Source organism: Leucoraja erinacea, chromosome 31 (genome assembly GCF_028641065.1).
Source record: "Leucoraja erinacea ecotype New England chromosome 31, Leri_hhj_1, whole genome shotgun sequence".
In the NCBI taxonomy this organism is placed as follows: Eukaryota; Metazoa; Chordata; class Chondrichthyes; order Rajiformes; family Rajidae; genus Leucoraja; species Leucoraja erinaceus.
The window spans coordinates 7,243,257-7,270,219 of NC_073407.1; the positions used below are offsets into that span (position 1 = coordinate 7,243,257).

Genomic DNA, 26,963 nt, shown 5'->3' on the forward strand with positions numbered 1-26,963 from the left:
AAGGTTAATTCCCGGGGTGGCGGGACTGTCGTATGCTGAGAGAATGGAGCGGCTGGACTTATACACTCTGGAGTTTAGAAGGATGGGAGGGGATCTTATTGATACATATAAGATTGTTAAGGGTTTGGACAGTTAGAGGCAAAAAACGTGTTCCCGATGTTGGGGGAGTCCAGAACCAGGGGCCATAGTTTAAGAATAAGGGGTAAGCCATTTAGAATGGAGACGGGGAAACACTTTTTCTCACAGTTGTGAGTCTGTGGAATTCTCTGCCTCAGAGGGTGGTGGAGGCCGGTTCTCTGGATACTTTCAAGAGAGAACCAGATGGGGTTCTTACAAATAGCGGAGTCAGGGGATATGGGGAGAAGGCAGGAGCGGGGTACTGATTGGGGATGATCAGCCATGATCACATTGAGTGGCGTTACTGGCTCGAAGGACCGAATGGCCTACTCCTGCACCTATTGTCTATTGACTGTACGTTGGCCAGTAGAATGGTAGGGAGAGGGGCCGAAGTCCCCTGCGCTTCAGTCTTACTTGTAGTCCTGCCCGACGACCACGTTTCCATACTCTATGAAGCCTTCCTCGGTGTTTAAAGGTACAGTACTTGCGAGTCTCCGCGAGGTTGGGGATTCCAGCTCCGTTGCTGCTGGGAGATCCTGCCCGACGGCCTCCATTGCGGACTCCATGAAGGCCTCCCCTGTGTTTTCAGGTACAGTACCTACTGTACCTACGCGCCTCTGCGAGGTCAGGGATTCCCCTCTGATCGGGGATCCCCTTACAGTCTCTATCTTCGGTCGTTCGCAGTAGCGCTAGTGCATTTAAATGCGTTAGCAGTTCGCTATCTACAACGTTGATTTCTGCAGATTCTTTGATACAGGTGAGCTCAGAAATACTATATTTGAAGATTTTCTGTTGTGCCACTGGCAAAATGTCGCCGCATGTAGGCGCCATCTTAGAGGTAAATATTTGGCTTGAGTGCAGTCATTCATTTAATAAAAGGAAGGAAGAAACATAGTAATTTGCTCATTTCATTTTGCAATATTAATGTGCATATGCTATAGAAACATAGAAATTAGGTGCAGGAGTAGGCCATTCGGCCCTTCGAGCCTGCACCGCCCTTCAATATGATCATGGCTGATCATCCAACTCAGTATCCCGTACCTGCCTTCTCTCCATACCCCCTGATCCTCTTAGCCACAAGGGCCACATCTAACTCCCTCTTAAATATAGCCAATGAACTGGCCTCAACACTACCCTCTGTGGCAGAGAGTTCCAGAGATTCACCACTCTCTGTGTGAAAAAAGTTCTTCTCATCTCGGTTTTAAAGGATTTCCCCCCTTATCCTTAAGCTGTGACCCCTTGTCCTGGACTTCCCTAACATCGGGAACAATCTTCCTGCATCTAGCCTGTCCAACCCCTTGTTTTTTGTAAGTTTCTATAAGATCCCCTCTCAATCTCCTAAATTCTAGAGAGTATAAACCAAGTCTATCCAGTCTTTCTTCATAAGACAGTCCTGACATCCCAGGAATCAGTCTGGTGAACCGTCTCTGCACTCCCTCTATGGCAATAATGTCCTTCCTCAAATTTGGAGACCAAAACTGTACGCAATACTCCAGGTGTGGTCTCACCAAGACTCTGTACAACTGCAGTAGAACCTCCCTGCTCCTATACTCAAATCCTTTTGCAATGAAAGCTAACATACCATTCGCTTTCTTTACTGCCTGCTGCACCTGCATGCCTACCTTCAATGACTGGTGTACCATAACACCCAGGTCTCGCTGCATCTCCCCCTTTCCCAATCGGCCACCATTTAGATAATAGTCTGCTTTCCCGTTTTTGCCACCAAAATGGATAACCTCACATTTATCCACATTATACTGCATCTGCCAAACATTTGCCCACTCACCCAGCCTATCCAAGTCACCTTCCAGTCTCCTAGCATCCTCCTCACAGCTAACACTGCCCCCCAGCTTAGTGTCATCCGCAAACTTGGAGATATTGCCTTCAATTCCCTCATCAAGATCATTAATATATATTGTAAATAGCTGGGGTCCCAGCACTGAGCCTTGCGGTACCTCACTAGTCACTGCCTGCCATTGTGAAAAGGACCCGTTTACTCCTACTCTTTGCTTCCTGTTTGCCAGCCAGTTCTCTATCCACATCAATACTGAACCCCCAATGCTGTGTGTGCTTTAAGTTTGTATACTAATCTCTTATGTGGGACCTTGTCGAAAGCCTTCTGGAAGTCCAGATACACCACATCCACTGGTTCTCCCCTATCCACGCTGCTAGTTACATCCTCGAAAAATTCTATAAGATTCGTCAGACATGATTTACCTTTCGTAAATCCATGCTGACTTTGTCCAATGATTTCACCACTTTCCAAATGTGCTGCTATCCCATCTTTAATAACTGACTCTAGCAGTTTCCCCACTACCGATGTTAGACTAACTGGTCTGTAATTCCCCATTTTCTCTCTCCCTCCCTTCTTAAAAAGTGGGGTTACGTTTGCTACCCGCCAACCTTCAGGAACTACTCCAGAATCTATATCATGCATGTACTTGGGGAATAAATAAAACTGTTCTTAATCTTTTATTTACTCAAAATGCACTAAATTTCGTAATTAGTTTTTGTGGTCTGCAGGTGATATGTTAAGATGACATTGGGCAAGTTTATGATGTTGCCATTTTTGGGCAAGGCCTTGTTTAGGAAGTTGATCTTCTCCATCTTTTGAATCCAGAGTAAAAAATAGTGCGTTAAATTATTTGGCCCGCGTTTTGAAATTCCACTAAAATGCCTGTTTCATGTTGTACATTACATAATTATGAAATAAACAGGTAATGATAAATTAGAACTGTGGTCACAATTTATGTTTTGCAGTAAGATGACGTACATATGTAGCTAAAATATAATTCTTGTGCACATTTTAGTTTAGTTAAGAGCTACAGCATGGAAACATAAGGTCATACGTGATAGGAGCAGAATTAGGCCATTCGGCCCCAAGTCTACTCTGCCATTCAATCATGGCTCCCTCCTAATCCCATTCTCCTTCCTCCCCATAACCCGACACACCCATACTAATCGCAACAGGCTATTTGACCCACTGAGTCCGCACTGACCTGTGATCCACACGCATTTACACTCTCACACAAACCATGGACAATTTACATTTATACCAAGTCAATTAACCTACAAACCTGTACGTCTTTGGAGTGTGGTAGGAAACTGAAGACCTCGGAGAAAATACACACGGTCACAGGGAAAATATACAAACTCCGTGCAGACAGCACCCGTAGTCAGGATCGAACCCGGGTCTCTGGTGCTGTAAAGCAGCTACTCGAGCACTGCGTCACCATGCCACCCTCTGGAACTCTGGCAAAGAGAAGGGGAAAGAATTGGAAATGCAATTGAAATAGTTCATGTCCTCGGTACCTCTGATTTAGTTTCCTTTTCTTCCAGCATGATATGTCCTGTCTAGTCTTGTTCACTTTATACTGCGTGAATACCCCTCACCGTCCCATTCCCCGAGTCTCTGTCTCAGGAAGGGTCTCGACATGAAACGTCACCTATTCAATTTCTCCACAGATGCTGTCTGTCCGGCTGAGTTACTCCAACTTTTTGTGTCTATTTTTGGTTTAAACCAGCATCTGCCATTTCACTTTACTGCCCATAGTCTGGGATTCCCTAAACAGCTTTATCTCACTGTTCTTCCCATGTTTCAGATCTCGTGTTTTCATTTCCTCATTTGCCACAACATGCATTTTTCCCCATTATGCCCCTTGAGATTCTTGGATTCGTTTTCTATATTAAAAGCATTACATCATGAAAGTTGTTTTTGACAATACTCTGGACGCTTACAAGACACACATTTGATAGCATGATTTAAAAGGACTTGGTTGATAAATATGTTATTCAGGTTGTGAAAAGGGGGTTAGAAATGACACAACTCTTTCCCCTTTCCTTTTGCATCGACATGCCTACCCCTGGCTTTGCATTTCACTCCTCTCTGTATCTGACCCCCTTTGTATCTTTTTCATTTCTATTCTTTGTCACTTACTCCGCCAGTCACATCTTCACCCCTCTTCTGTATCTGCCCATCACGTGCCAGGCTTTGTCCTGTCCCACCTCTTTCTAGTTTCCCTTCTTATCCAATCAGTCTGAAGAAGGGTCCCAACATGAAACGTCACCTCTCCATCCAATCAGATGTTGTCTGATTCTCAAGTACTTTGGTCATTTGCTCAAGATTCCAGCAACTGCATTCTCTTGTGTCCTCATACCTTAATAGAAAAAAAAATCTTCTGAACTACTGTTATCTAATGGTTGTTGGTTAATGTATGATGGGAGATGCTGGGCATGTTGTAAAAAAAAAATAGGAACCTTCTTTTGCAGGAAAGAATAAAGATGTGGGATGTTTTTTGTAGAAATTGGTATACCTAACTACCTGAAAATCTAATTCTAAAGAATAATATATATTGTGAATACTAAAACAGTAATCTGGTCGACACAAAATGCTGGGGTGACTCAGCAGGTCAGGTAACATCATTGGAGAATATTTTTTTTTTTCTCCAGGTAAAAAATGGTCCCTTTTCTCCAGAGATGCTGTCAGACCTGCTGAATTACGACAGCATTTTGTATCAATCTTTGGTATAAATTGGCATCTGCAGACACACCAAATAATTTGGTAATGGGGAAGACATTTAAAGCCAAACTAAGTTGTCCAAGTCTCAAGCCATTTTAATTTGTCAATCATTCCCACCAGATAAGTTTGAGATTTACTGATTTTTAAAATTCTAATGGATCTATTTTAATTTTTTTTATTGGATTGCTCTTTGAAGTGAAGGGAGTTTCAGGAGTGTGTGTGTGTGTGTGTTTTTGGATTCTATTGAGTTCTGCTACAGATAGAATGATTTGAATGGCTTGTTTTGTGCAACTGCTTAAAGTTTTGCAGATACATCTTTGGAGTAAACTAACTAAAATCAAATTGTATTTTTCCCTCTCAGTTGATAGATGAACAGATATTATGTGTGCATGGTGGACTTTCTCCTGATATCAAAACCCTCGATCAAATTCGAACCATAGAGCGTAATCAGGAGATCCCACATAAAGGAGCCTTCTGTGATCTCGTATGGTCAGATCCTGAGGATGTGGACACCTGGGCTATCAGCCCTCGAGGAGCAGGATGGCTCTTTGGAGCGAAGGTTACCAATGAGGTAAGCTGTCAACCACAGACTGCTGCCACATTGAGGAGCTAAGCAAACGTTTTAAAATGTTGTATACACAATACACAATACAATTTATTTGTCACTTGAACCTCATAGAGGCTCAAATGAAATGTTGTTTCTGCAGTCATACACACATGGAAAAAAAAGACCCAAGACACAACACAGTTTACACAGACATCCATCACAACACATCTCCTCCTCGCTGTGATGGAAGGCAAAAAAACGTATCTCTCCCCTGCACTCCCCATTCCCCTCCCGATGTCATTCAAAACCCCCGGAGGGCAATGGCAATTGTCCCGCGGCCATTAAAGCCACGACGGGCGGTGATGTAAGGCCCTGCTCCAGGCACTCCTCGACCCCGCAACTCGGCCGGGTGAAGTCGCCGTTGCAGAAGTCTCGAAAAGCGGTCTCCCAGCAGGGACCCGCGAGCTCCCGGTGTCACTGTCTGCCAGACCTGCGGTAAGCCTCCGAATCCCCGGGGGTCGGGTCACAGCAGCGCGCCACCACAGCTCCACCCGCTCCGGACTCGGCCAGCTCCATGATGGCGAGCAGCTCCACGACTGGAGCCCCAGGACGTTCCTGCCGGAGGCCGCTCCACGTTGCAGCCCCAACGACAACGGAGACCCGACAGGGAAAAGGTCGGGTTCTCCGTGCAGGGGAAAGATTTTAAAAGTTTCCCCACCCACCGCAACTTTATATGTTGATTAAAATTAAGATTAAACTTTATATGTTGGTACTTATGTTGGTATTTCTTGAAAATTGCTCCCGAACATGATAATACAAAATATACCATGAGGTTGATGATAACCAGCAGGTACCTTCAGGCTTTCCCTAGTTTCTGGTCTTTTCTTCAGTATTGAATGCTAAATTGAGCTGTGCTTTTCTTTACTGTTTAAGTTTGGTATTTCACTGAAATATAATCTGGACAATGTTTTTGTAGATTTTAACACATTTTGGAATCCTTGTTTTGTTTTTTTTGTAGTTTGTCCATATCAACAACTTGAAACTAATCTGTCGAGCACATCAGCTAGTTCACGAAGGATATAAATTCATGTTTGATGAAAAGTTGGTGACTGTATGGTCTGCTCCAAACTATTGCTATCGCTGTGGAAATATTGCATCAATCATGGTCTTCAACAACGTAAACTCAAGGGAGCCAAAGCTATTTCGGGCAGTTCCAGATTCAGAGCGTATAATTCCACCAAGAACAACAACGCCCTATTTCCTTTAAAATATATTTTGTTTCTGGTCAAAATTTTCTTAAAATACGGTGTGCACAATGGACTGTAAACATGCATTGTGTTGTGTAGAAAAGATTCAAGATGTAGAATTTCAACCATTCTATCAAATTTTAAATGCTAAATTGAATAAAGTGGTCTAAAGGGCTGCCTTTTTCTTGTTTTTAATGCTAGCAGATATTGAGAAGCTGATTTATGTGCCCCAGTAATTAAAAAATTTGTACATTAAAATTGTATTGATCAGTTTTCAAATTTCATTGTATTTTAATATAGTAATATGGTAACTACGACTCTCGTGGGTTAAATATTGGAAATAAACTGCTTTATTATTAAGGAATGTTTACTGCCCTTTCTGAATTTTAAATGGTTAATGTGATCTTAAATTTTTGGGAGCGTGGTACAATTACAGAGTAGTAATTTGTATGCTGAAGCATGAAGCCTGGAACGTAATTAGACCATTTAATGTGCAAATTTAGCATTTAGTGGTGCAAGTTATTTGATACTGTTTTTAGAACATTTATATTTGGACTCTTTAATATGTTATCTGGTGTTAATATCTGAATATTTCAAGCTTCATATCTGATTAATTTATCAACAGTATTGAAGTAATTAACAAATCTAATTTGTCATGGATTTGTAAATCTTTCTCTTATTCGTCAGACAATCCTGAGGTTTTACTCTTAAGGCACCTGACCATCCACTGAACCTCCTTTCATGTTGGGGGATAAAGATATTCATAGGCATAGAATCTCATCATGTGATTTGTTCAGATTGCTACTATGCGGTTGTGATCAGCGAATCCTGGCAATCTAGTCCACTGAGAGACAATTCATCTGACACCACCTGATTTCGTTTTATAAGAAAGTTACCTCGAAATATTGTTTAAAAAAAAAAAAAAGAGATTTTGTTTAAATGGAATTAAGAAATCTTGTGCATTTCTGAAGATTGGACTTGCTCTAATACCTTTCTATGTGCTATGTTCTTGCACTTGTAAACTTTGCTATGTGGCGGCACTTTTTATAGCCATGTAATTATTGTATGGTGAGTCCCAGCTTGGTGTATCTTTATAAGCTGATTGTTTCAGTGCACTGTTGTGAGAGGAAATCACTTGCCACTCACCTGGAGAACAGGATCTTCTGAGGGTGTCCAAGGCAACCGTGAAACTCTTACCCAGTAGCATTTACAAATGACAATCTTACAAAGTTGTGCTGGGACCAGAGCGTTGTCGGGTGTTCTTGCGGTCTGCCCAGCATGGAATAATTTGGTACTTTCTGCCTGACCTGATTTTGAAGAGTGACTTTCAACCTGCAATGTGGAAGAGCTGTTGGAATTATAACCCAGCGGGAAGGGGAAAATCTTGAGGGGAGTAAAAAATTACGACTGTGCACAGATTGAACCAAACGTTCTGCTGTATTTTCAAAACTAACTGGAATTAAAAAAATAAAATAAAATAAAAGACTGCCATTCTAATCTCAACGTGGATAAAATGGATCTGGAAAGACAGTTTTGCTTAGATTTTTGATGATTGACTATTTATAACAGCTTGTGAGATTGCTTGTGTTCCTTTTATAACTTGCTAATTCTGCATTGTATTCAATTTGCAATGGGTTTGAACAAAAATGCACTTGAAGCCACACTATAATCTACTTTTGATTCGGTATCCATAACGTGTGTTGTGGTATTACTTTCTCATGACAGCTTTGTTATATGACAATCATGGGTAACCAGTTTTATAGTTGTGGGAAGTATGGACTATCATATATATTGGTGATTTTAACAACATGCTTTAAGGTGTGAGGATGTCTCGTATGGATGGTATTCAGATATCGCGGAAAGCAATACAATCGCATACTTGTGGTGGAAATTGGTTCCAGAGATAATCAGAACTGTACTGAAGCCCTAAATTTTGTCAAGTGCCTATCAAGAACTGGTTCCCCTCTGCAACTATTACCACTTGTACTTTCTCAACAATTTATCGTCCACTGTGGTGCATCATAGGTTCACGTTCCCTTCTTTAAAATTCCATCTTGTAACAATACAATCTACCATATAGGATTTGATCCAAGATTTATTCTCCATTATGACTTCTAACAATTGTTATGGCAAACGCAAGGAGCTTGCTCGAGACAAAGATTGGCCCTGCATTATTTTTCCCCATTTGCCCCGTATACTTGCCTGCATTTGGAAGAGAGAGGGATAATTGGGGAGAATCAGGGTGGCTTTGTCTACGGCAGGTCATGTTTAGCTAACTGAGTTTATTGAGGATGAAGGTAGTTAAGGAAAGGACAGTGGATGTTGCGTACATGGATTTTAGTAAGCCATGGTATGCTGAAGCGAAAGATGCATGGGATTCATGGTGACTTGGTCATTTTGAATCTGATCTGACTCGCCCACAGTTGACAGAAGGTAGTGGTGAAAGGGTTTTCTTCTGGCTGGAGGTTTGTGACTGGTGGTGTTTTGCCAGCCTTAGTGATGGGACCTCTGACATATTTATGTTTTTATATACCGTACATCACAATGTTGATAGGTCGGTTAATACATTTTCAGATGGTACCAAAATTTGTGCCGTTGCAGGCAGTGAGGAAGGCTGTCGAAGGAAGCAGCGGTGTGGATCAGTTACAGATATGGGGGAGACCTGGCAGATGGAGTTTGATCCAAGCAACTGAGGTGTTGAACTTGGCAAGTCAAATGCATGGGAAATAGTACCGTTACGGGTAAGACCTTCAGCATTGATGTACATGGGGATCTTTGGGTCTAGCTCTCTGAAAGTAACAACACTGCTCGATAGTGTGGCATGTCACATGTTGCCTTCATTGATCAGGACATTGAGAATAAGAGTCAGGAAGTTGAGATGCAGCTTTATAGGACATTGGCTAGCCGCCACGGAGTATTGGGTGCAGTTCCTTTTGCCCCATTACATGAATGTTATGGAGGTTTGGGAGAAGGTATGTAGAGGTTGCTGCCTCTGAGTGCTGCCTGGATTTGAGGGCATTAGCAAAAAAGGAGACGAGGAAACGTGGATTATTCTCTCTGGACGACATGAGAATGAAGGGAGATATGATAGAAGTTTATCAAGTTTGAGGTGTTGAGGGTTTTCAGAACCTTTCCCAACAGGGTGAAAATGTCAAATATTAGAGAGCACAGTTGCAAGGTCAGAGGGGCAAGTTTAAAAGAGATGTGCAGGGCAAGTTTTACAGTGGCGGGTGCCTGGAATGCACTACTAGGGGTGGTAGTAGAGGAGATGGAATAGTGGTGTCTAAGGCTTTACCCAGAAGCAGGGAAATGGAAAGATGTGGATCATGTGCAGGAAGATAAGATTAAACTGAGGTGTTCAGCACAGACATTGTGGGCTGAGCGACCTGTTCCTGTGCAGTTTTATGTTAATTGTCTTTCTGCCTTAAATGCAGCAATGATTCTGCCTTTACAACTCTCTTGGGTCAACAATACCAAAGGTGTAACCCCTTGAGAAGTTCATTATCTATCTAAGATAGGCAACCTTTTACTCCAAAGCTAAGCTTCCAAGTCCTGGATACCCTTATCAGAAATCTTTCTGCATTCGGCCTGAATTTTGTTTCCACGGTATATTCTGCCATAATCTGGTGGCTGGAACTGTTGTAGTGCTCTGGTAATGGCTCATCTGCCTGCTTACACCATCTCTACTTTTATGCTCCATAGCCACTGCAATAAAAGGCAATGTTCCTTTTTACTGCTGTTAATTGCATGCTTCACTTGCACTCTAACTTTGTTTCATGTACTAAGACGCCCACCACAGCCATGTCTAGCCTCCTATTTAAATAACTTTGCTTTTGTATTAGTGCTTTACAAATTGGCCTGTCCTCCTATTTCCCACTGTCACCATTTGGTGTTTACTTGTCCACTCAAATTATTTGTACAGTGCCCTCCATTTATTTATTTGCCTCTCTGTACTCCACAATTTGAAAATAGAAAAAAATCACATGTGGTTAAAGTGCACATTGCCAGATTTAATAAGGGCCATTTTTATACATTTTGGTTTCACCATGTAGAAATTACAGCTGTGTTTATACATATTCCCCCCCCATTTCAGGGCACCATAATGTTTGGGGCACATGGCTTCAAGGGTGTTTGTAATTGCTCAGGTGTGTTTAATTGCCTCCTTAATGCAGGTATAAAAGAGCTCTCAGCACCTAGTCTTCCCTCCAGTCTTTCCATCACATTTGGAAACTTTTATTGCTGTTTATCAACATGAGGACCAAAGTTGTGCCAATGAAAGCCAAAGAAGTCATTATGAAACTGAGAAACAAGAATAAAACTGTTAGACATCAGCCAAACAGGCTTACCAAAATTAACTGTTTGGAACATCATTAAGAAGAAAGCACTGGTGAGCTTACTAACCGCAAAGGGACTGACAGGCCAAGGAAGGCCTCCACAGCTGATGACAGAGAATTCTCTCTATAATAAAGAAAAATCACCGGTACGACAGATCAGAAACACTCTTCGGGAGTCGGGTGTGGATTTGTCAATGACCACTATCCGCAGAAAACTTCATGAACAGAAATACAGAGGCTACACTGCAAGATGCAAACCACTGGTTAGCCGCAAAAATAGGATGGCCAAGTTACAGTTTGCCAAGAAGTACTTGAAAGAGCAACCACAGTTCTGGAAAAAGGTCTTGTGGGCAGATGAGATGAAGATTAACTTGTATCAGAAAGATGGCAAAGTATGGAGGAGAGAAGGAACAGCACAAGATCCAAAGCATACCACCTCAACTGTGAAACACGGTGGGGGTGTTATGGCCTGGGCATGTATGGCTGCTGAAGGTACTGGCTCACTTTATTGATACAACTGCTGATGGTAGTGGCATGAATTCTGAAGTGTGCAGACACATCCTATCTGTTCAAGTTCAAACAAATGCCTCAAAACTCATTGACTGGCGGTTCATTCTACAGCAAGACAATGATCCCAAACATACTGCTAAAACAACAAAGGAGTTTTTCAAAGCTAAAATATTGTCAATTCTTGAATGGCCAAGTGAATCACCTGATTTAAACCCAGTTGAGCATATCTTTTATATGCTGAAGAGAAAACTGAAGGGCCTAGCCCCCAAAACTAGTATTAGCTAGTGGCTGCAATACAGGCCTGGCAGAGCATCACCAGAGAAGACACTTAGCAACTCGTGATGTCCATGAATCACAGACTTCAAGCAGTCATTGCATGCGAAGGATATGCAACAAAAATACTAAAGATGACTACTTTCATTTACATGACATTGCTATGTCCCAAACATTTTACTCTGAAATGGGGGGACTATGTATAAACACAGCAGTAATTTCTTCATGGTGAAACCAAAATGTATAAAAATGGCCTTTATTAAAATTTGACTGTGCACTTTAACCACATGTGAATTTTTTTTTCTATTATAAATCACAAATTGTGGAGTACAGAGGCAAATAAATAAATGATGTGTCTTTGGCCCAAACATTATGGAGGGCACTGTATCTCTTCACAGGCGTTCAAAACTGTACTCAATGTGCTAACAAGACTAGCTATGTAGCCTATTTCTTGCAGAGCATTTCATCGGTCACATTTTCCTGCAACATACTCTTGCATTTCCATCAATTGCCAATTCTCCTGTCACCGCAATACAGTCAGGCAATATAGATCAACCAATTAACCCATTCCTTTGGAACGTAAAAGGAAACCAGAGCACCATGGAGAATCACACACAGTCGCAGGGAGAATGTACAGATTGCACCAGAGTCCTGGTCAAAGCCAAGTTAATTAAGCTGTGCAGCACTAATTCTAACTGGTGTTCTTTCGAGGATAGCAATTTTGTAGGTCTCATTTCCCCACTCTTTCCTCCGGGACCTGTAAATCCTCTCTCATATGCCTACTAATTCCATTTTGAGGCACTGATTGAATTTTGATTCCACCTCAACAGTAATTAATAGTCACACAATCTAATATCCCCCCCCCGCTTAAAGTTGACCAATCCAAAAGCAGATATTTTGGCTCTAACCAGTGATTATGTTCCTTCATTAACCTCCTTGACGGGAGGTTTAAATCTGTGATATACAGCTTTACATTATTGGACTTTAATAGTCTGTGTAACAGAGCACTGTGACTCACCAACTGAGCCCTGCCGTTTCCCCAGCTGAAACCTAGACTAAAAGATTTCTCGCCAGCAATTTCAAATGCATTCTATCTTCTCAGCACCTTAAATTATTCCAAAAAAAAAAAATCACAGACTGCATCCTCTCGATGTTGCAAAGTTATAGTGCAGAAGCACACTTTCTTTTCTCACGCAAGGGAATTACTGCTGCGTGTAGAAACAAGGAACTGCGGATGCTGGCTTAACCAAAAGGACACAAAATGCTGGAGGCAGCGTCTCTGGGGAAAGTGGATAGATGGCATTTCAGGTTGAGACCCTTCTGCAGACTCCAACATATTCTCTTTGCCTCCCATGTCAATTCAACACCAGAAAGTGCATCCTTTCAAACTTGGCACCTCGTCCTTTCTTTAAACCACTCTTCCATTTCTCTGGAACACTGTAATAAAATAATCAATCCATTTTTGTTTGATTGTGATGTTTTTCAATAACCTGTATTTTGCCCCTAATCACTTCATAATTACTTTTGAAAATAAATTCACGTCTGGTTTGCCTCAAGGTATAGTTAGTATGTTCGGGAAAATTTATATCTAGTGTGGCCTTTAAGGGAGCCAGAGATGTTTGTGTATTCCCAGGTACAGAATATAATTCCACCCACACAGAATGAGGCAGAATATAATAGAAGTTTGTCCTTTATAAATTGATGTAAAGTAATCTGCTGTACCCCTGGCAAACATTGCGTGGGTAGCAGTCAGTGTATGCATTTATTGCACTATAATTCAACAAATATTTCACCTTAATTAGATATGTAGATCTTGTATGGAGGCTGGATAAACTAATTTACTTGTACGCTGCACACTAACCAAAGACATTTTTCTCAAGGCTGGGAGTAAAACTTTTTATTTCACTTCAAAATTTATGTCATAACATTCCTGTGATCTCACTTTAACAGGAGAATGAATGAAGCGTAATTTGGTTTTAATGTGTGAAGAATTATCTAAGGTTAACTGTTGCCAATTTTCACAGCTAAAGAAGACATCTGCTACATTTAGCCACAGTTGCTTTGTTGTAATCATTTAATACATGAAAGAATTGTCTGACCTTGTGGGCTTTTTCCCCCAAAACATTAACCCCTTTTAACAAATAGCATCTGTCCATTAGAAGACCTAGTTCTCCTTTGAACTGAAGAGATGGTAGGCATATTTTTTGATAATTACTTAAAAGAAAACAAATAACAGATGAGATGTTTGCACAGGAGAAAAAGCTGCTGCTAGTAACTTGTTATAATGTTTTCTTGGTGTAATGTTTGTTTATTTTGTTAAATCTTTCAACTGATTGATAAAATCTACTCGGTAATCTACGTCAACAGTGGTTCATTTGGTAGAACTCTGCTTTAAGTTTAGAACTTTTGAACGTTATGAGTAAAAGACCCATTCCGGCAAGGTGTACAAGTACTTTGGCTGACATTTATCTTCCACATGAAACCAAACTACCACTTGCTCTCACAAGTAGGCACGACCAAGAGAGCTATTCCAGAGTCCTGGCCAATGTTTATATCTTCAACTTTATTAAAATGGATTTTGCGGTCATTCCATTAATGTTTGTGAGAACTGCTTGAGCACAAAATGGATGGCCAATATGACAACAGTGATTCAGCTCAGATGTACTTTGGCTGAAATTCCTTTGGGATGAAAGGCACTATAAAAAAGGAGATATTTCAAGGCTTTTGTTTTTACGCCCTTGGCCTTGAAATGGTATAGATTGTAAACCTGAGCAGCATCACAGCTCATAAACATCATTCCAAAGACAATTTTTAGTGCAATGTCCTGACACGATATCATAAAGTGCAATCTGATATCTTTGTCATGGCTGATTTAAAAAAAATATATATGAAAATTCAATTCTAAACTGAGTTCTGGCTCCAACCTGCAGAGACAATGCTAAAATGTGGTTACTTTCTGATCTGATCACATTGGTACATATGCTTATACACAAGTGAACACAAATAATTACATCAGTTGCCAAAATAAAATGCAACTACAATTTGCGATATCCATACCCAAATTAAGGAGACTTGCAATAATTAGAAAAAATCCTGTGGAGGCAAACTTTGCTGTGCTTTAGAGTCCCATGTCGCACATCAAGGAAAGGGGCCCTTTGTCAACGATAACCATTAAGTATACTATTCCCATTTACCATCACTTGATCTGTTACATGACTTTAATTATGTAGATTTAGTAAACATTTTAATTGAAGGTTACTATTGCAATTACGATATGAATAATGTGCCATTCATTAGGGACAAGGCTGAATTTTGTTTTACAACAGTGGTGCTTTCTATGTCCCTCATTCTCTTAATGACTAAAAATCTATTGATCCCAGTCTTGAATATATGCAGTGACTGAGCCTCTTGGGAAAATAATTCTAAAACCTGTACTTTGGAATGGGAATTCAATGCAGTAACGTTGATTCACTATTTAATTATTTATGTATTTTACATCTAAATGCAATTATTCTTCATTTCCACTAGTCATGCATTTCTGCCTTGGCTATCACTGCCGTGCCGCCCGTCAAGCATTAGGTTGCAGCCAATCTGTACAAAATGTTAAGTTTCCTATGACTAGTACGCACTTCAGAGCAGTCTCTGCGGAAGGCGGAAAGTGTTGGGATGGGAAGATGTGATTGGTTGTGGGAGCGTGTTGAAGGACACGGAAATGTGGGAGAACGATGTGTTGCTTGAGGAGGCCGGTGGGGTGAAATGTGAGGATCTTTACCTTTCGATAGATGAGTAGACACTTTGTTTTGGCCTGTTTTTAACTTATTTATTCCAACCTTGACTTTATTCTTTGTAATCTTGCCGATCTTTTCCCAATTACATTTGTAACACTCTGATGCCCTCTGTTACTTTGATTGTTACACCAGTGCTTCTGGGCAATTTTCCTCTCTCTTTAAAAGGAAGCCTTCCCCTTTACCAGAGCCAAAGGGGCATTGGCCCCATTCTTCACCACTGTTTATCAGAGTATTATTAGAGACACCCTTCTCATCTTTCACGTTTCACTGCGCAATTCTTGCTTCCTTCCAAGACATGGCATCAGATAATTTCTCCCCCACACCATCAGAAGGGAGCTTTCTGAAGGGATGTTTTCTCTCTCAATCTCTGCTTCGCTTCACCAGCACTCTTTCTCATATTGCTTTCGCATGCAATTGTAAAGGATACACGTAGACTTGTTGAGAGCCTGTCTGAAATAGGGTCTCAACACGAAATGTCACCCATTCCCAGTGGCGGACTGGGTCTAAAAATATTGGTTGCCAGGAGACAAAGGGGGCCCACTTCATCAGGGGCCCATTTGATATAGGGGGCCCCACTTGATATAGGAGGCCCACTTGCCATTGGGCAAGCTGACACCCTGGCCAGTCTGCCACTGCCCATTCATACTCTCCAGAGATGCTGCCTGTTCTGCTGAGTTACTGCAGCATTTTGTGTCTATCTGCAAAGTTATTATACTGACAGAATCTTTCACCTTTTCTCTTTCTTGATTGCGTTGCTATTCTTCCCTTCTAGGTCATACAATAGATGAACACGGAGCAAAATGTATGAAGCATTTAACAAATCTTTGTTTTTGTGAATGTCATGGCGTCCTAAATTTCTTTCCTTCCTTTTACCTCTTCCCATCTCAGGAACCCAAACAATCCTTCCGGGTGAAACAGTTCTTCAAGTCTTGTACACCTCATTCAGTGCTCACAATGTGGTCCCCTCTCCTTTAAAAAAAAACAAAAAAAACAGATTGGGTGACCAGTTTGAAAGATACTTCTGTTCAGTCCACAAGCATAACTAGACTAGACTAAAGGGCAAAGCTTTAAGATGAGAGAGGCAAAGTTTAAAGGAGATATGCAGATCAAGAGGGTTTGGGGTGCCTGGAACATACTGCCAGGGGTGGTGGTAGAGGCAGATGTGATAGTGGTGTTCAAGATGCTTTTAGACGGGCACATGGACATGTAGGGAATGGAGGGATATGGCTCACATACAGGCAGTGGAAATAAGCTTGGCATCATTTTCAGCAGTCATTGTGGGCCAAAGAGTCTGTTCCACATTGTTCTATGTCCTATAACCCTGAGCTTTGTGTTGCCTGACACTTTAATTCTCCAGTCCATTCCCACTCTGACTTCCCTGTCTATATTCTGCTGCATTATTCCAACAAAGCCCAACTGAGGTTAAGAAACAGCAGCTCATCAGTCATCTGGTCGTGTTGCAGCCTTCGAGTCTCCATATTGAATCTGACAGATGCAGAGGATTAGCCTTTCCATTTTGTGTCAGAACTGACCAGTTCTGAAGGTAAGGTTAACCTGTAATGTTAATTCAGTTCTGACCTGCTGATTTTTTTCCAGCTCTTTTTTCATATTTTCAGCAGCTGTGTTTTTCTGCATCTCTTAGTTCCAGCTTTATTCTTTTCTATCCTCAGACCTCATTCACCTCCCTCTACTGTTGATGAAAAGGTATATCATGGAAACAAGCCCCTTGTCCCACCGAGTCGACGCTGACCATCGATCACCCATTCACACCAGTTCTATGTTATCTTACTTTTTCATCCACTTCCTACACACTAGAGGCAATTTACAGTGGCCAATAAACCTACAAACTGCACGTTTTGGGGATGTGGGGGGAAACCGGAGCACCCTGAGGGTAATCACAGGGAGAACGTACAAACTCCACATGGACAGCACCGAAGTCAGGATCGAACCCAGGCCTCTGACGCCGTGAGGCAGTGCACCGTGGTTCCGCCCTTCTCCTTTGGACAGATCAGCCGTAATTAAAGTATCTGTTTTATCTGGGCTCATGAGGTCTTTACTGATCAGAGACATTCGTGTTTGAAGGTACACAAAAATGCTGGAGAAACTCAGTGGGTGCAGCAGCATCTATGGAGCGAAGGAGATAGGCAACATTTCGGGCCGAAACCCTTCTTCAGACTGATCACCGAGGTGAGGTTAATTATTTTCCATATAAGAATGTCATTGCGGAGGCCAGAACTCTAAAAAAACTAGGCTCAATAATGACCAACCCCACTCACCCACTCCACGCCCTGAAGGTGATCAAGTGCAGCATCTTCAGTCAGAGACTGATTGCACCAATGTGCAAAACGGAGAGACATAGGAAGTCTTGTATACCAGCTGCTATAAGGTTTTATAATGCACAAAAATTTTAACTTATTAAGTATTGAAGATATCTGTGGAAATGTGTGGTGTTATGTCTGTCTTGAAGCTGTTGTGGCACTGTAATTTCCTGTAAAGGATTATTAAAGGTTATTATTATTATTATTATTAGTCTCTGGAACTCAAAGGACAGTGAAAGCAGAATATTTGATCCTTTTCAAGGAGGTGGTAGGTAGATTATTGATAGCAGACTGACGAAAGGTTACAAAGTGCTGGAGTAACTCAGCAGGTCATGCAGCATCTCTGGAGAACATGGATAGGTGACATTTTGTTTTAGGATTCTTCTTCAGACTTGGTAAATCAGTATCTGCAGTTCCCAGATTCTACCGATGAAAGGTTACCACCGGTTGACAGGAACGTAGAGCTGAGGTTTAATTCAGGCCACCGTCTTTTAAACGGCATATCAGGCTCAATGAGACGGGAGACTTAATGCAAACATACAAATACATGCATTCGTATGTTTGCATTATTTCATTTCTTTAATATTAAGATGCTAATCATTATATTCTTCCAATCTGGTTTAAAGGTATATCATTTTTTTCAAATGGAGTCCCGAGTCACAATTGTGTCTCAGAATTCAATTGTGCGAGTTTAAGTAACTGCAATTCACAGCTGAACCTGTCCAAAGTTAACTTTCAGAACAGATCTTGAGATCGTGATTACACCGATAATTTACCATCTGTGGAAGAATTATCAGTCTGACGCCACACACTCTCCAAGGCCAGCAACAGCATTGATGCAAGCCTCAGATTTTATGGCACAACCCAACGTTAGAATTTAATGGGAAGACAATAATAGCAGACCAATAGTTTGGATTTTTGAGTTTCAAATTACGTCAAAACTCTGCATAATTATGTTATTCTGGGCTTGTACCTGGAAATCTGGAGTTGGCATAAGTAATTCCCAGCTACTCCAGTGTTTTGGAGATTTTTCCAGTCTAATCTCAATTGCTGAACTGTTTTTTTTTTAAAAACTGTTTTTGTGTAGTCTCCTCAAAAGGCATTTTCTGGCAAAATATGTAAATGAGATTTCAATGGTGCACAAAGCCATCATTACTGTTTATCAAGCTCTCTGCCTCTGCATTCAAGAACTACCCAGCTTAATCTCACTTTCCATAGAAACAAGAAACTGTAGATGCTAGTTTACCCAAAAAAAAGACACAAACAGCAGGTCAGGCGGCATCCCTAAAGAACATAGATAATGGTCCTGACCTGAAATATCACCTAATTAAGTTCTCCAGAGATGCTGCTTGACCCGCTGAGTTACTCCAGCACTTTGTCTTTTTTACACTCACCTTCTGCAGGTCAGGCTCTCCAAGTGCAGTGTGGATGTGATGAAGGATTCTGCCTCTCACTTGAGGCAGGGAATTGCAGACTCCACCAGCTATAGGTGAATTTATTTTTTTCATTTTCTCTCTAATGCTTCTAACAATTACTTCATTTTTATGCCTCTTGGTTTATGATTCCTATTTGCTCTTTTTACCCCACTCATAATTTCATGCACCACTACGACTTCCTGTGTTCCACTAATCCAACTCAAATCTAGCCACCATTTTCACACAGCGCTTTTTGTTAGTCTTGGTAATATGGGCAGAACAATGGCACAGCAGTAGAGTTGCTACCTCACAGCGCCAGAGACCCGAGTTCGATCCTGACAATGGATGCTGCCTGTACAGAGTTTATTCATTCTCCCTGTGATAGAGTGGGGTTTCTCCCACACTCCAAAGATGACATGTTTGTAGGTTAATTGGGTTCGGTGAAATTTTAAAGTGTCCCTAATGTGTAGGATGGTGTGAGTGTACAGGGTGATCGCTGGTCAGCGGGGACTCGGCATGCTGAATGGCCTTTTACTGAACTATATGCCGTACTTAAGCTGAGAACTAACTTGTGTATATAGTTCAACCACAACTTCCCCTGATCTGCTGTTCTATAAGAAAACGGACACAAGGAGTCCTCTCTTCCCATCGACAACTCCTTTTCCCATCTCCAACCTCCGCCTCTTCATGGACTACTACTGCCAACCATCTACCCTCTCTAGACCTTTTTCCAACTACTGGTGTGACATCAACTGAGTTGACATCAACTGAGTTTACTTCTCCACCCCCCTAACCACTCCAGCGTCACCCCCTCTCAATGCACAGCCCTCTGCTCACTCAGCAACATTCCCAACATTGTTATTAAAACTGCTGACATGGGAGGTGCCGTTGTAGTTTCACGGGCTGATCCCTACGGTGCTGAGGCCAGGTGCCAGCTCTCGGACATCTCCTTATATCCACCTTTTGACCATGACCCCTCGGATGAACACCAAGCCATCATATCCCTGACTTTCTCATCTCTCTGGGGAGTGTTGTGGAGCAGATGCAAGTGCATAGTTCCTTGAAAGTGGCACCATAAGTAGGTAGGATGGTCAAAAAATCTTTTGGCACTTTGGTCTTCATCAGTCAGGGTATTGGTTTTAGAAATTGGGATATTATATTACAGTTGTACAAGACATTGGTGAGCTCACATGTGGAGTATTGTGTTCACCCTGCGATAGGAAAGATGTTGTTAAGATAGACAGACTGGAAAGGTTTACAAGCATGTTGCCAGGACTTGAGGGCCTGAGCTGTAGGGAAAGGTTGCACAGGGTAGGACTTTATTCCTTGGAGCGCAGGGGGATGTGGAATGTTTTTATAGAGGTGTATGAGATCATGAGGGAAATAGATAGGGTGAATGCACAGTCTTTTATTCGGAGCAGGGAAATCAAGAACCAGAGGACATAGGTTTAAGTTGAGATCAGAAAGATTCAATAGAAACCCGAGGGGAAACTTTTTCACAAAGAAAGTCGTGAGTATATGGAACAAGCTGTCAGAGGTAGAAGAGACAGGGACTATAACCTCCCCCATAACCACTCTCCCCCTGGACTCAACCCATATTTCACCTGATGATCTCATAAACCATCTCAACTCCACCTTGTCTACCTCCCTTAACACTATGGCCCCCCTCAAAACAAGAACCGTAACTTTCAACACATCTTCACCCTGGTACACACCTGCACTTCGTAAACTGAAACAGACTGGTCGCCGACTTGAACGATTCACAAATAAATCATCTCTCACAGTCCACCTTGAAGCTTACAAACTCCACCTCACTGACTACAAAGATGCCCTCATTGCTGCAAAATCTGCCTACCTCTCCTCCATATTCACCGATCCCTGCCTAAACCACAGAACCCTCTTCTCCACAGAGGGCAACCTCCTCAAGCCTCGAGCCAACACTCTCCCTACCTCTACTCCGGATCTCTGCAACTCATCCCTCCACTTTTTCGCTGATAAAATCAGCACCATCTATCAATCTTTATCCCCTGTACCCGACTCCCCAGCATCTATCTACTCCACCACCTACCAAGGCCCCTCCTTTCAACATCTCCACTGACTTCCTTACCCCTCCTCCACACTGCTTCCTCTCCCAGTTTGACCTGGTCACCCCTACTGAAATCTCCAAACTCATCAGCTCTTCCAAACCCACTACCTGCTCCCTTGACCTTCTCCCCACTCCCCTGCTGAAGTCCTGCCTCCCCGTTCTCTGCCCCTACCTCACTAATCTCTTCAACTCCTCATTGTCCCAAGGAATTGGCCCCTCCGCTTTCAAAACTGCTGCTGTCACACCAATCTTAAAGAAACCTGGTCTTGATCCCTCCTCTCTCATTAACTACCGCCCAATCTCAAACCTCCCCTTTCTTTCAAAAACCCTGGAGCGTATCGTTGCGTCGCAACTTTATTCCCACCTCCTTGCGTATAACCTACTTGAACCCCTCCAATCTGGCTTTCGCCCCCTCCATAGCACAGAAACTGCCCTCCTCAAAGTCCTCAACGACCTCCTCACCCTCTGCTGACACTGGTTCCCTCAACATCCTCATCCTCCTCGACCTGAGCGCAGCCTTCGATACAGTGAACCATAACATCCTGCTCACCAGACTCAAAGACCTCAGCATTGAAGGCTCTGCACTCAGCTGGCTCCGTTCCTACCTTTCCAACAGATCCCACTTCATCTCTCTCCACAACCACACCTCTGCTACAGCCACAGTCACTCAAGGCGTTCCCCAAGGCTCCGTACTCGGCCCCCCCCTCTTCATCATCTACATCCTCCCCCTTGGTCAGATACTCCGCCACTTCAACCTGGACTTCCACTGTTACGCTGATGACACCCAGATCTACCTCGGCACCAAATCCCCCCACAACCCCCCCCCCCCCCCATATCAACTCCTGTTTGTCAGCTATAAAAACCTGGATGCAACATAACTTCCTCAAACTCAACAGCGATAAGACAGAATTCCTCCTCATAGGCTCCAAAGCCACACTCAGCAAAATCAATAACCCCACTCTCACCATCGACGTCACCACTGTCTCCCCATCTCCCCAGGCCCGCAACCTTGGCGTGATCTTTGAGTGCACCCTCTCCCTTGAGCCTCACATCGGCCATGTCATTAAAACCTCCTTCTTTCATCTCTGCAACATCGCCAAACTCAGACCCTCTCTCACACCTCCTGCTGCTGAAAGACTCATCCATGCCTTCATCTCCTCCCGACTGGACTATTGCAACTCACTTCTCCTTGGCATCAGCTCCACCTACATCAACCGACTCCAACTGGTCCAGAACACAGCCGCCCGACTCATCACCCACACCAAATCCTGGCATCACATCACTCCAGTCCTCAAACAACTTCACTGGCTTCCCATCTCCCACCGGATCACCTACAAAATCCTGATCCTCACCTACAAAGCCCTCCACCATCTGGCCCCCCCATATCTCACTGACCTCCTCTCCCCCTACCAACCCTCACAGTCCCTCAGATCCACATCAGCTGGTCTCCTCTCCATCCACAAGTCCAACCTCTGCAGTTTTGGGGACAGAGCCTTCTCCAGGGCAGCTCCCAGGCTCTGGAACTCCCTCCCCCAACTGATCCGCAATTCCGTGTCCCTCACCATCTTCCAGTCCCGCCTCAAGACCCATCTCTTCACCTCTGCCTATCCTTAGCCCCAAGTCCCCCTCCCTTTTCATCTGTGCATTAATGCAGAGATTGTGTTTTGAATTAAATTCTGTCTTTACTTTGTGTACTAGTCATGTCTCTACTATTTATTTAATTCCCCTTACATGTTTTTCCTCTACCTGCTAAATTTTTGTAAAGTGTCCTTGAGACTCTTGAAAGGTGCCCATAAATAAAATTTATTTTTATTATTATAACAACATTTAAATGACATTTGACAGGTACATGGAACAGTTTAGAAGAATATAGGCCAAATGCAGGCAGGTGGGACTAGTCGAGATGGAACATTGTGGTCGGCATGGTTAAGTTGGTTCAATTAGCCCGTTTCCATGCTGTATGCCTCTATGACTATGACTCATCACCTCTGAAGATCTCCCCTCCACAGCCTACAACCTCGTCGAACCCCAGCTCTGCCTGCATCAATCTACTTCCCAAAATCCATAAACAGAACTGCCCCGGCAGACCCATTGTTTCCGAACATACCACATACCTTGATTCCATCCTATCCTCCTTTGTCCAAATGTTGTCAGCCAAGTCCCTACCCAGATGCTTCCTGACCCACTGAGTTCTTCCAGCACTTTATGTTTTGCTCATGATCCCTGCATCTATAGTTCCTTAGGTCTCCAAAACATCCAGTATACTTGTTTAATCACTGTTCCTTTACCTTAAGATCTGCGTGCATCCACTCCAAGGCCCGTCTGTTCTCCATAGTTCCCTCATTTGTTGTTTATTCTTTTGCTTTGATGAGTCTCCCTAAATACATCACCTCACAGCCATTTGGATTTAGTTTCATTTGCCATTTTTTGCTAACTGAGCAGACCATCTTTACCTTCCTGCAGTCTAATATCTCCCTCCTCACTGTCATCCACAAGGCCATCTGCAAACTTCTTTATCACTCCCTCAACATTTTACTCATTTAAATCATTAATATATATATATATATATATATATATAATAATAATAAAAAGCAAGGAACTAAACAAATAATCCTGTGGAATTAGATTACCAGAATACGTGTTTTTGCCACCGATCCAATTTTGGATCATGTTTGGAACTCCTAATTGAATCCATTTGTTGTTTTATTTCTTTTCTGGTTGGCCTGTCAGGTGTGATCCTGTCAAAGCCCTCTTAACATCCTATTTGATAATATTAAACACAGTCTTAATCAATTCTCCCTATTTCATGAAAAAAACATTCAAGTTAATAAAATTGGATCTTCCCTTATCAAATGTATAGCCCTGCTTTCTCACAGCCCCAGCGACTTGATTTAATTCTGACCTCTGTTGCTCTGTGTATAGAGTTTGCACGTTCTCCCTGAAGAAGGGTTTTGGCCCGAAACATTGCCTATTTCCTTTGCTCCATAGATGCTGCCTCACTCGCTGAGTTTCTCCAGCATTTTTGTCTACCTTCGATTTTCCAGCATCAGCAGTTCCTTCTTACAACTTCCTGAGACCACATGGGTTTTCTCCAGGTGCCCTGGCTTCTTACCATGTCCCAAACAGGCGCTTGTCTGCCACTGTAATAATTAGACCGAATGTAGCTACTGTAGTTAGTAGAGGTATCGAACATGGGAGCAGTGTGGGTGATGCTTCAATGGTGAATGGGAATGAGGAGATTATGCCGATAGCCAGCATTCGCCTAATGGCCTCTTCTGTGTCTTGGGAAATATGCCATGACATGACTGGTCCAGACCAATCCATGCCCTTTACCTGGTTTTATCACGTACCCTTGAAATGAAGGGCAAGGAACAGACTAGCCATGTTGTACATGATTCAAAAGGGAATCGTGGTCATAACTGCAGATAGATACATAACATACTCAACAGAAAGGAGAACAAGAACAATAAATGATATGCAAATAGATATCCCATTCGCCAGGACAGATATTTATAAGAACTCATTCTTTGTAAGAACCTTTAGGGAAGGGAATAAACTAGACAGCAATATAGTGAAATCACCTTCACTAGACAGTTTTAAGGGGGACATTAACAGCACGTTAGTATACACAACACATCCAAGTTGGCGATATGCAGAGTACTACTACCCTGCCGACTACAAATTCAGAAGATTCAGAAGAATGAATCCAATATTTTGGCCACCACCAAAGTTAAACGAACTGACTTTTAATTACTTAAGAAAGAACTGCAGATGCTGGAAAAATCGAAGGTAGACAAAAATGCTGGAGAAACTCAGCGGGTGAGGCAGCATCTGTGGAGCGAAGGTTTCCAGCATTTTTGTCTACCTTTGACTTTTAATTACGGTGATCAGTTTATCCCTCTCTGCATTTCACAAAAAAATGCAAGCTCCTTGTTTGTATCCGTGTACTACTGATGATGTTGCGTCCCACGACATTCAGGATCATAGCAAAAAGAAACATGTTCACTTCTATAATTGTGTGTGTGTATGTGTTTTTGTGTGTGCCGGTCTTTAAACTGGCAGTCAGGTATCGGGGCAGAATGTCGAGTAATGGAAGGAGAAACACTGTGAACGTGACCACGATTTCTCTCTTCCCTCGCTGTTGAAAAGTCACTGACCTGAAACGTTAACTCAGTTTCATCCACAGCTGATGCTGCTAGATCTGCAGAGAATCTGCCAGCATTGAAAACAAAATTAGTTCAGTTCTCCAGCATCAGCAGCCTTTTGCTTTTGTTTTGTCTTCCTTTTCCCTTTCTTTGTTGGTAAAATGGAAACTTGGATAGGTGCCAGCATTTTTTTTGTACTCTGTCTCTCCGACAGGCAATTTCAGATCTGCTTCACTGTGGGATTGGATGGGAGCAGCAAGAGAGAATTCGTGCCTGCATCCAGGGTGAGGCTTGCAATTATTTTCTGGATTTTGTCGCATTGCAATTGCAGGGTCTTCTGGTAGGATTCTATTTGTGCATCTTTGCAACGCGTTACATAAGGGGGGAAAAAATAGTGAAAGGAGTAAATAGATGAAATCAGCCGCTCGCTGCTCATCTTATAAACGACGCCTCTCGCTGGGCGGCGCGGCATTGGCTGGAGGTTTCCAAGCACCCCGCAGCCCAGCCGTAACGTCGGTGTCAACCAAACCTGATGGGTGCTGGACCCGCCCACCCTCTGTGACGCCACGTGATCGACGTCCGTCTGATCGAAACACAAGGCGGGATGTCTGGAATGGGGGCGGGACGGTTGGAGGCGCGGACCAATTGGTGCGCAGAACCCGGGGGATGGGCGGTGCCAATCCAGCAAGCTTGTGTGAGCCGCGCGTAGTAAGAGGCGGCGGCGGCGGCGGCAGCAGGATCGATGGCAGTCGCTCGGCTCCGTGTGTCGGCGGCGAATGGACTGAAATAAGCGGCGCGGCCTCAGCCTGCGGCCTCGGGGGGAGTAGGGTGCACGGACGGGACGAAGGCGCGGAAGGCGGGCTGGACGCAGCCGGAGCCCCGTGGCCACGGTGACGAGCCCCCAGGTGGGGGTTGAGGGGGGCGGCCGCTGGAGGCAGCCGGTTCGAGCCTCTCGTTGGCTGCCCGGTTGGTACCGAGGGTAGGCCGCAGGCCGGCGGTTCCAGGTGAGCCCGGGGCCGGGACTGGGACTGGGACCGGAGGGGGAGCTGGGGCTGACAGCAGGTGGCACCGGCCGCCGGCGCTGCGTCCGCCCCTCCAGCCACCTGCCCGTGTGTGAGATAAATACAGATAACGTGCACAGACTCTCTCTCTCTCACACACACACACACGCACACCCACACACACACCACTCACACACACACACACACACACACACACACACACACACACACACACACACACACACACACACACACACACACACACACACCACACACACACACACACACACACACACACACACACACACACACACACACACACACACACACACACACACTCACACACACACACACACACACACACACACACACACACACACACCACTCACACACACACACACACACACTCACACACACACACACACACACACACACACACACACACACACACACACACACACACTCACACACACACACACACACACACACACACACACACACCACTCTCACACACACACACACACACACACACACACACACACACACACCACTCTCACACACACACCACACACACACACACACACTCTCACACACACACACACACACACACACACACACACACACACACACACACACACACACACACACACACACACACACACA

General features: G+C 43.3%; 3 protein-coding genes across 3 annotated transcripts in view; all 3 read left to right on the forward strand.

The window, feature by feature from the left end:
• ppp6c (protein phosphatase 6, catalytic subunit) overlaps positions 1 to 6,703 on the forward strand; it is a 21,182-nt gene extending 14,479 nt beyond the window's left edge. Inside the window, exons 6-7 of the mRNA XM_055659839.1 lie at positions 4,998 to 5,207; positions 6,202 to 6,703. Of these exons, the coding sequence (XP_055515814.1) occupies positions 4,998 to 5,207; positions 6,202 to 6,450 (459 nt within the window). The 3' untranslated portion in view covers positions 6,451 to 6,703. The remainder of the gene's footprint in view (positions 1 to 4,997; positions 5,208 to 6,201) is intronic.
• Positions 6,704 to 9,134: 2,431 nt separating this feature from the next.
• LOC129711863 (60S ribosomal protein L35) overlaps positions 9,135 to 26,963 on the forward strand; it is a 204,872-nt gene continuing 187,043 nt past the window's right edge. The window contains exon 1 of the mRNA XM_055659841.1: positions 9,135 to 9,201. Coding sequence (XP_055515816.1) covers positions 9,150 to 9,201 — 52 coding nt within the window. The 5' untranslated portion in view covers positions 9,135 to 9,149. The remainder of the gene's footprint in view (positions 9,202 to 26,963) is intronic.
• The window catches only part of scai (suppressor of cancer cell invasion), a 91,274-nt gene continuing 90,291 nt past the window's right edge, over positions 25,981 to 26,963 (forward strand). The window contains exon 1 of the mRNA XM_055659835.1: positions 25,981 to 26,303. The gene's annotated coding sequence lies outside the window, so the exon portion shown is untranslated. The remainder of the gene's footprint in view (positions 26,304 to 26,963) is intronic.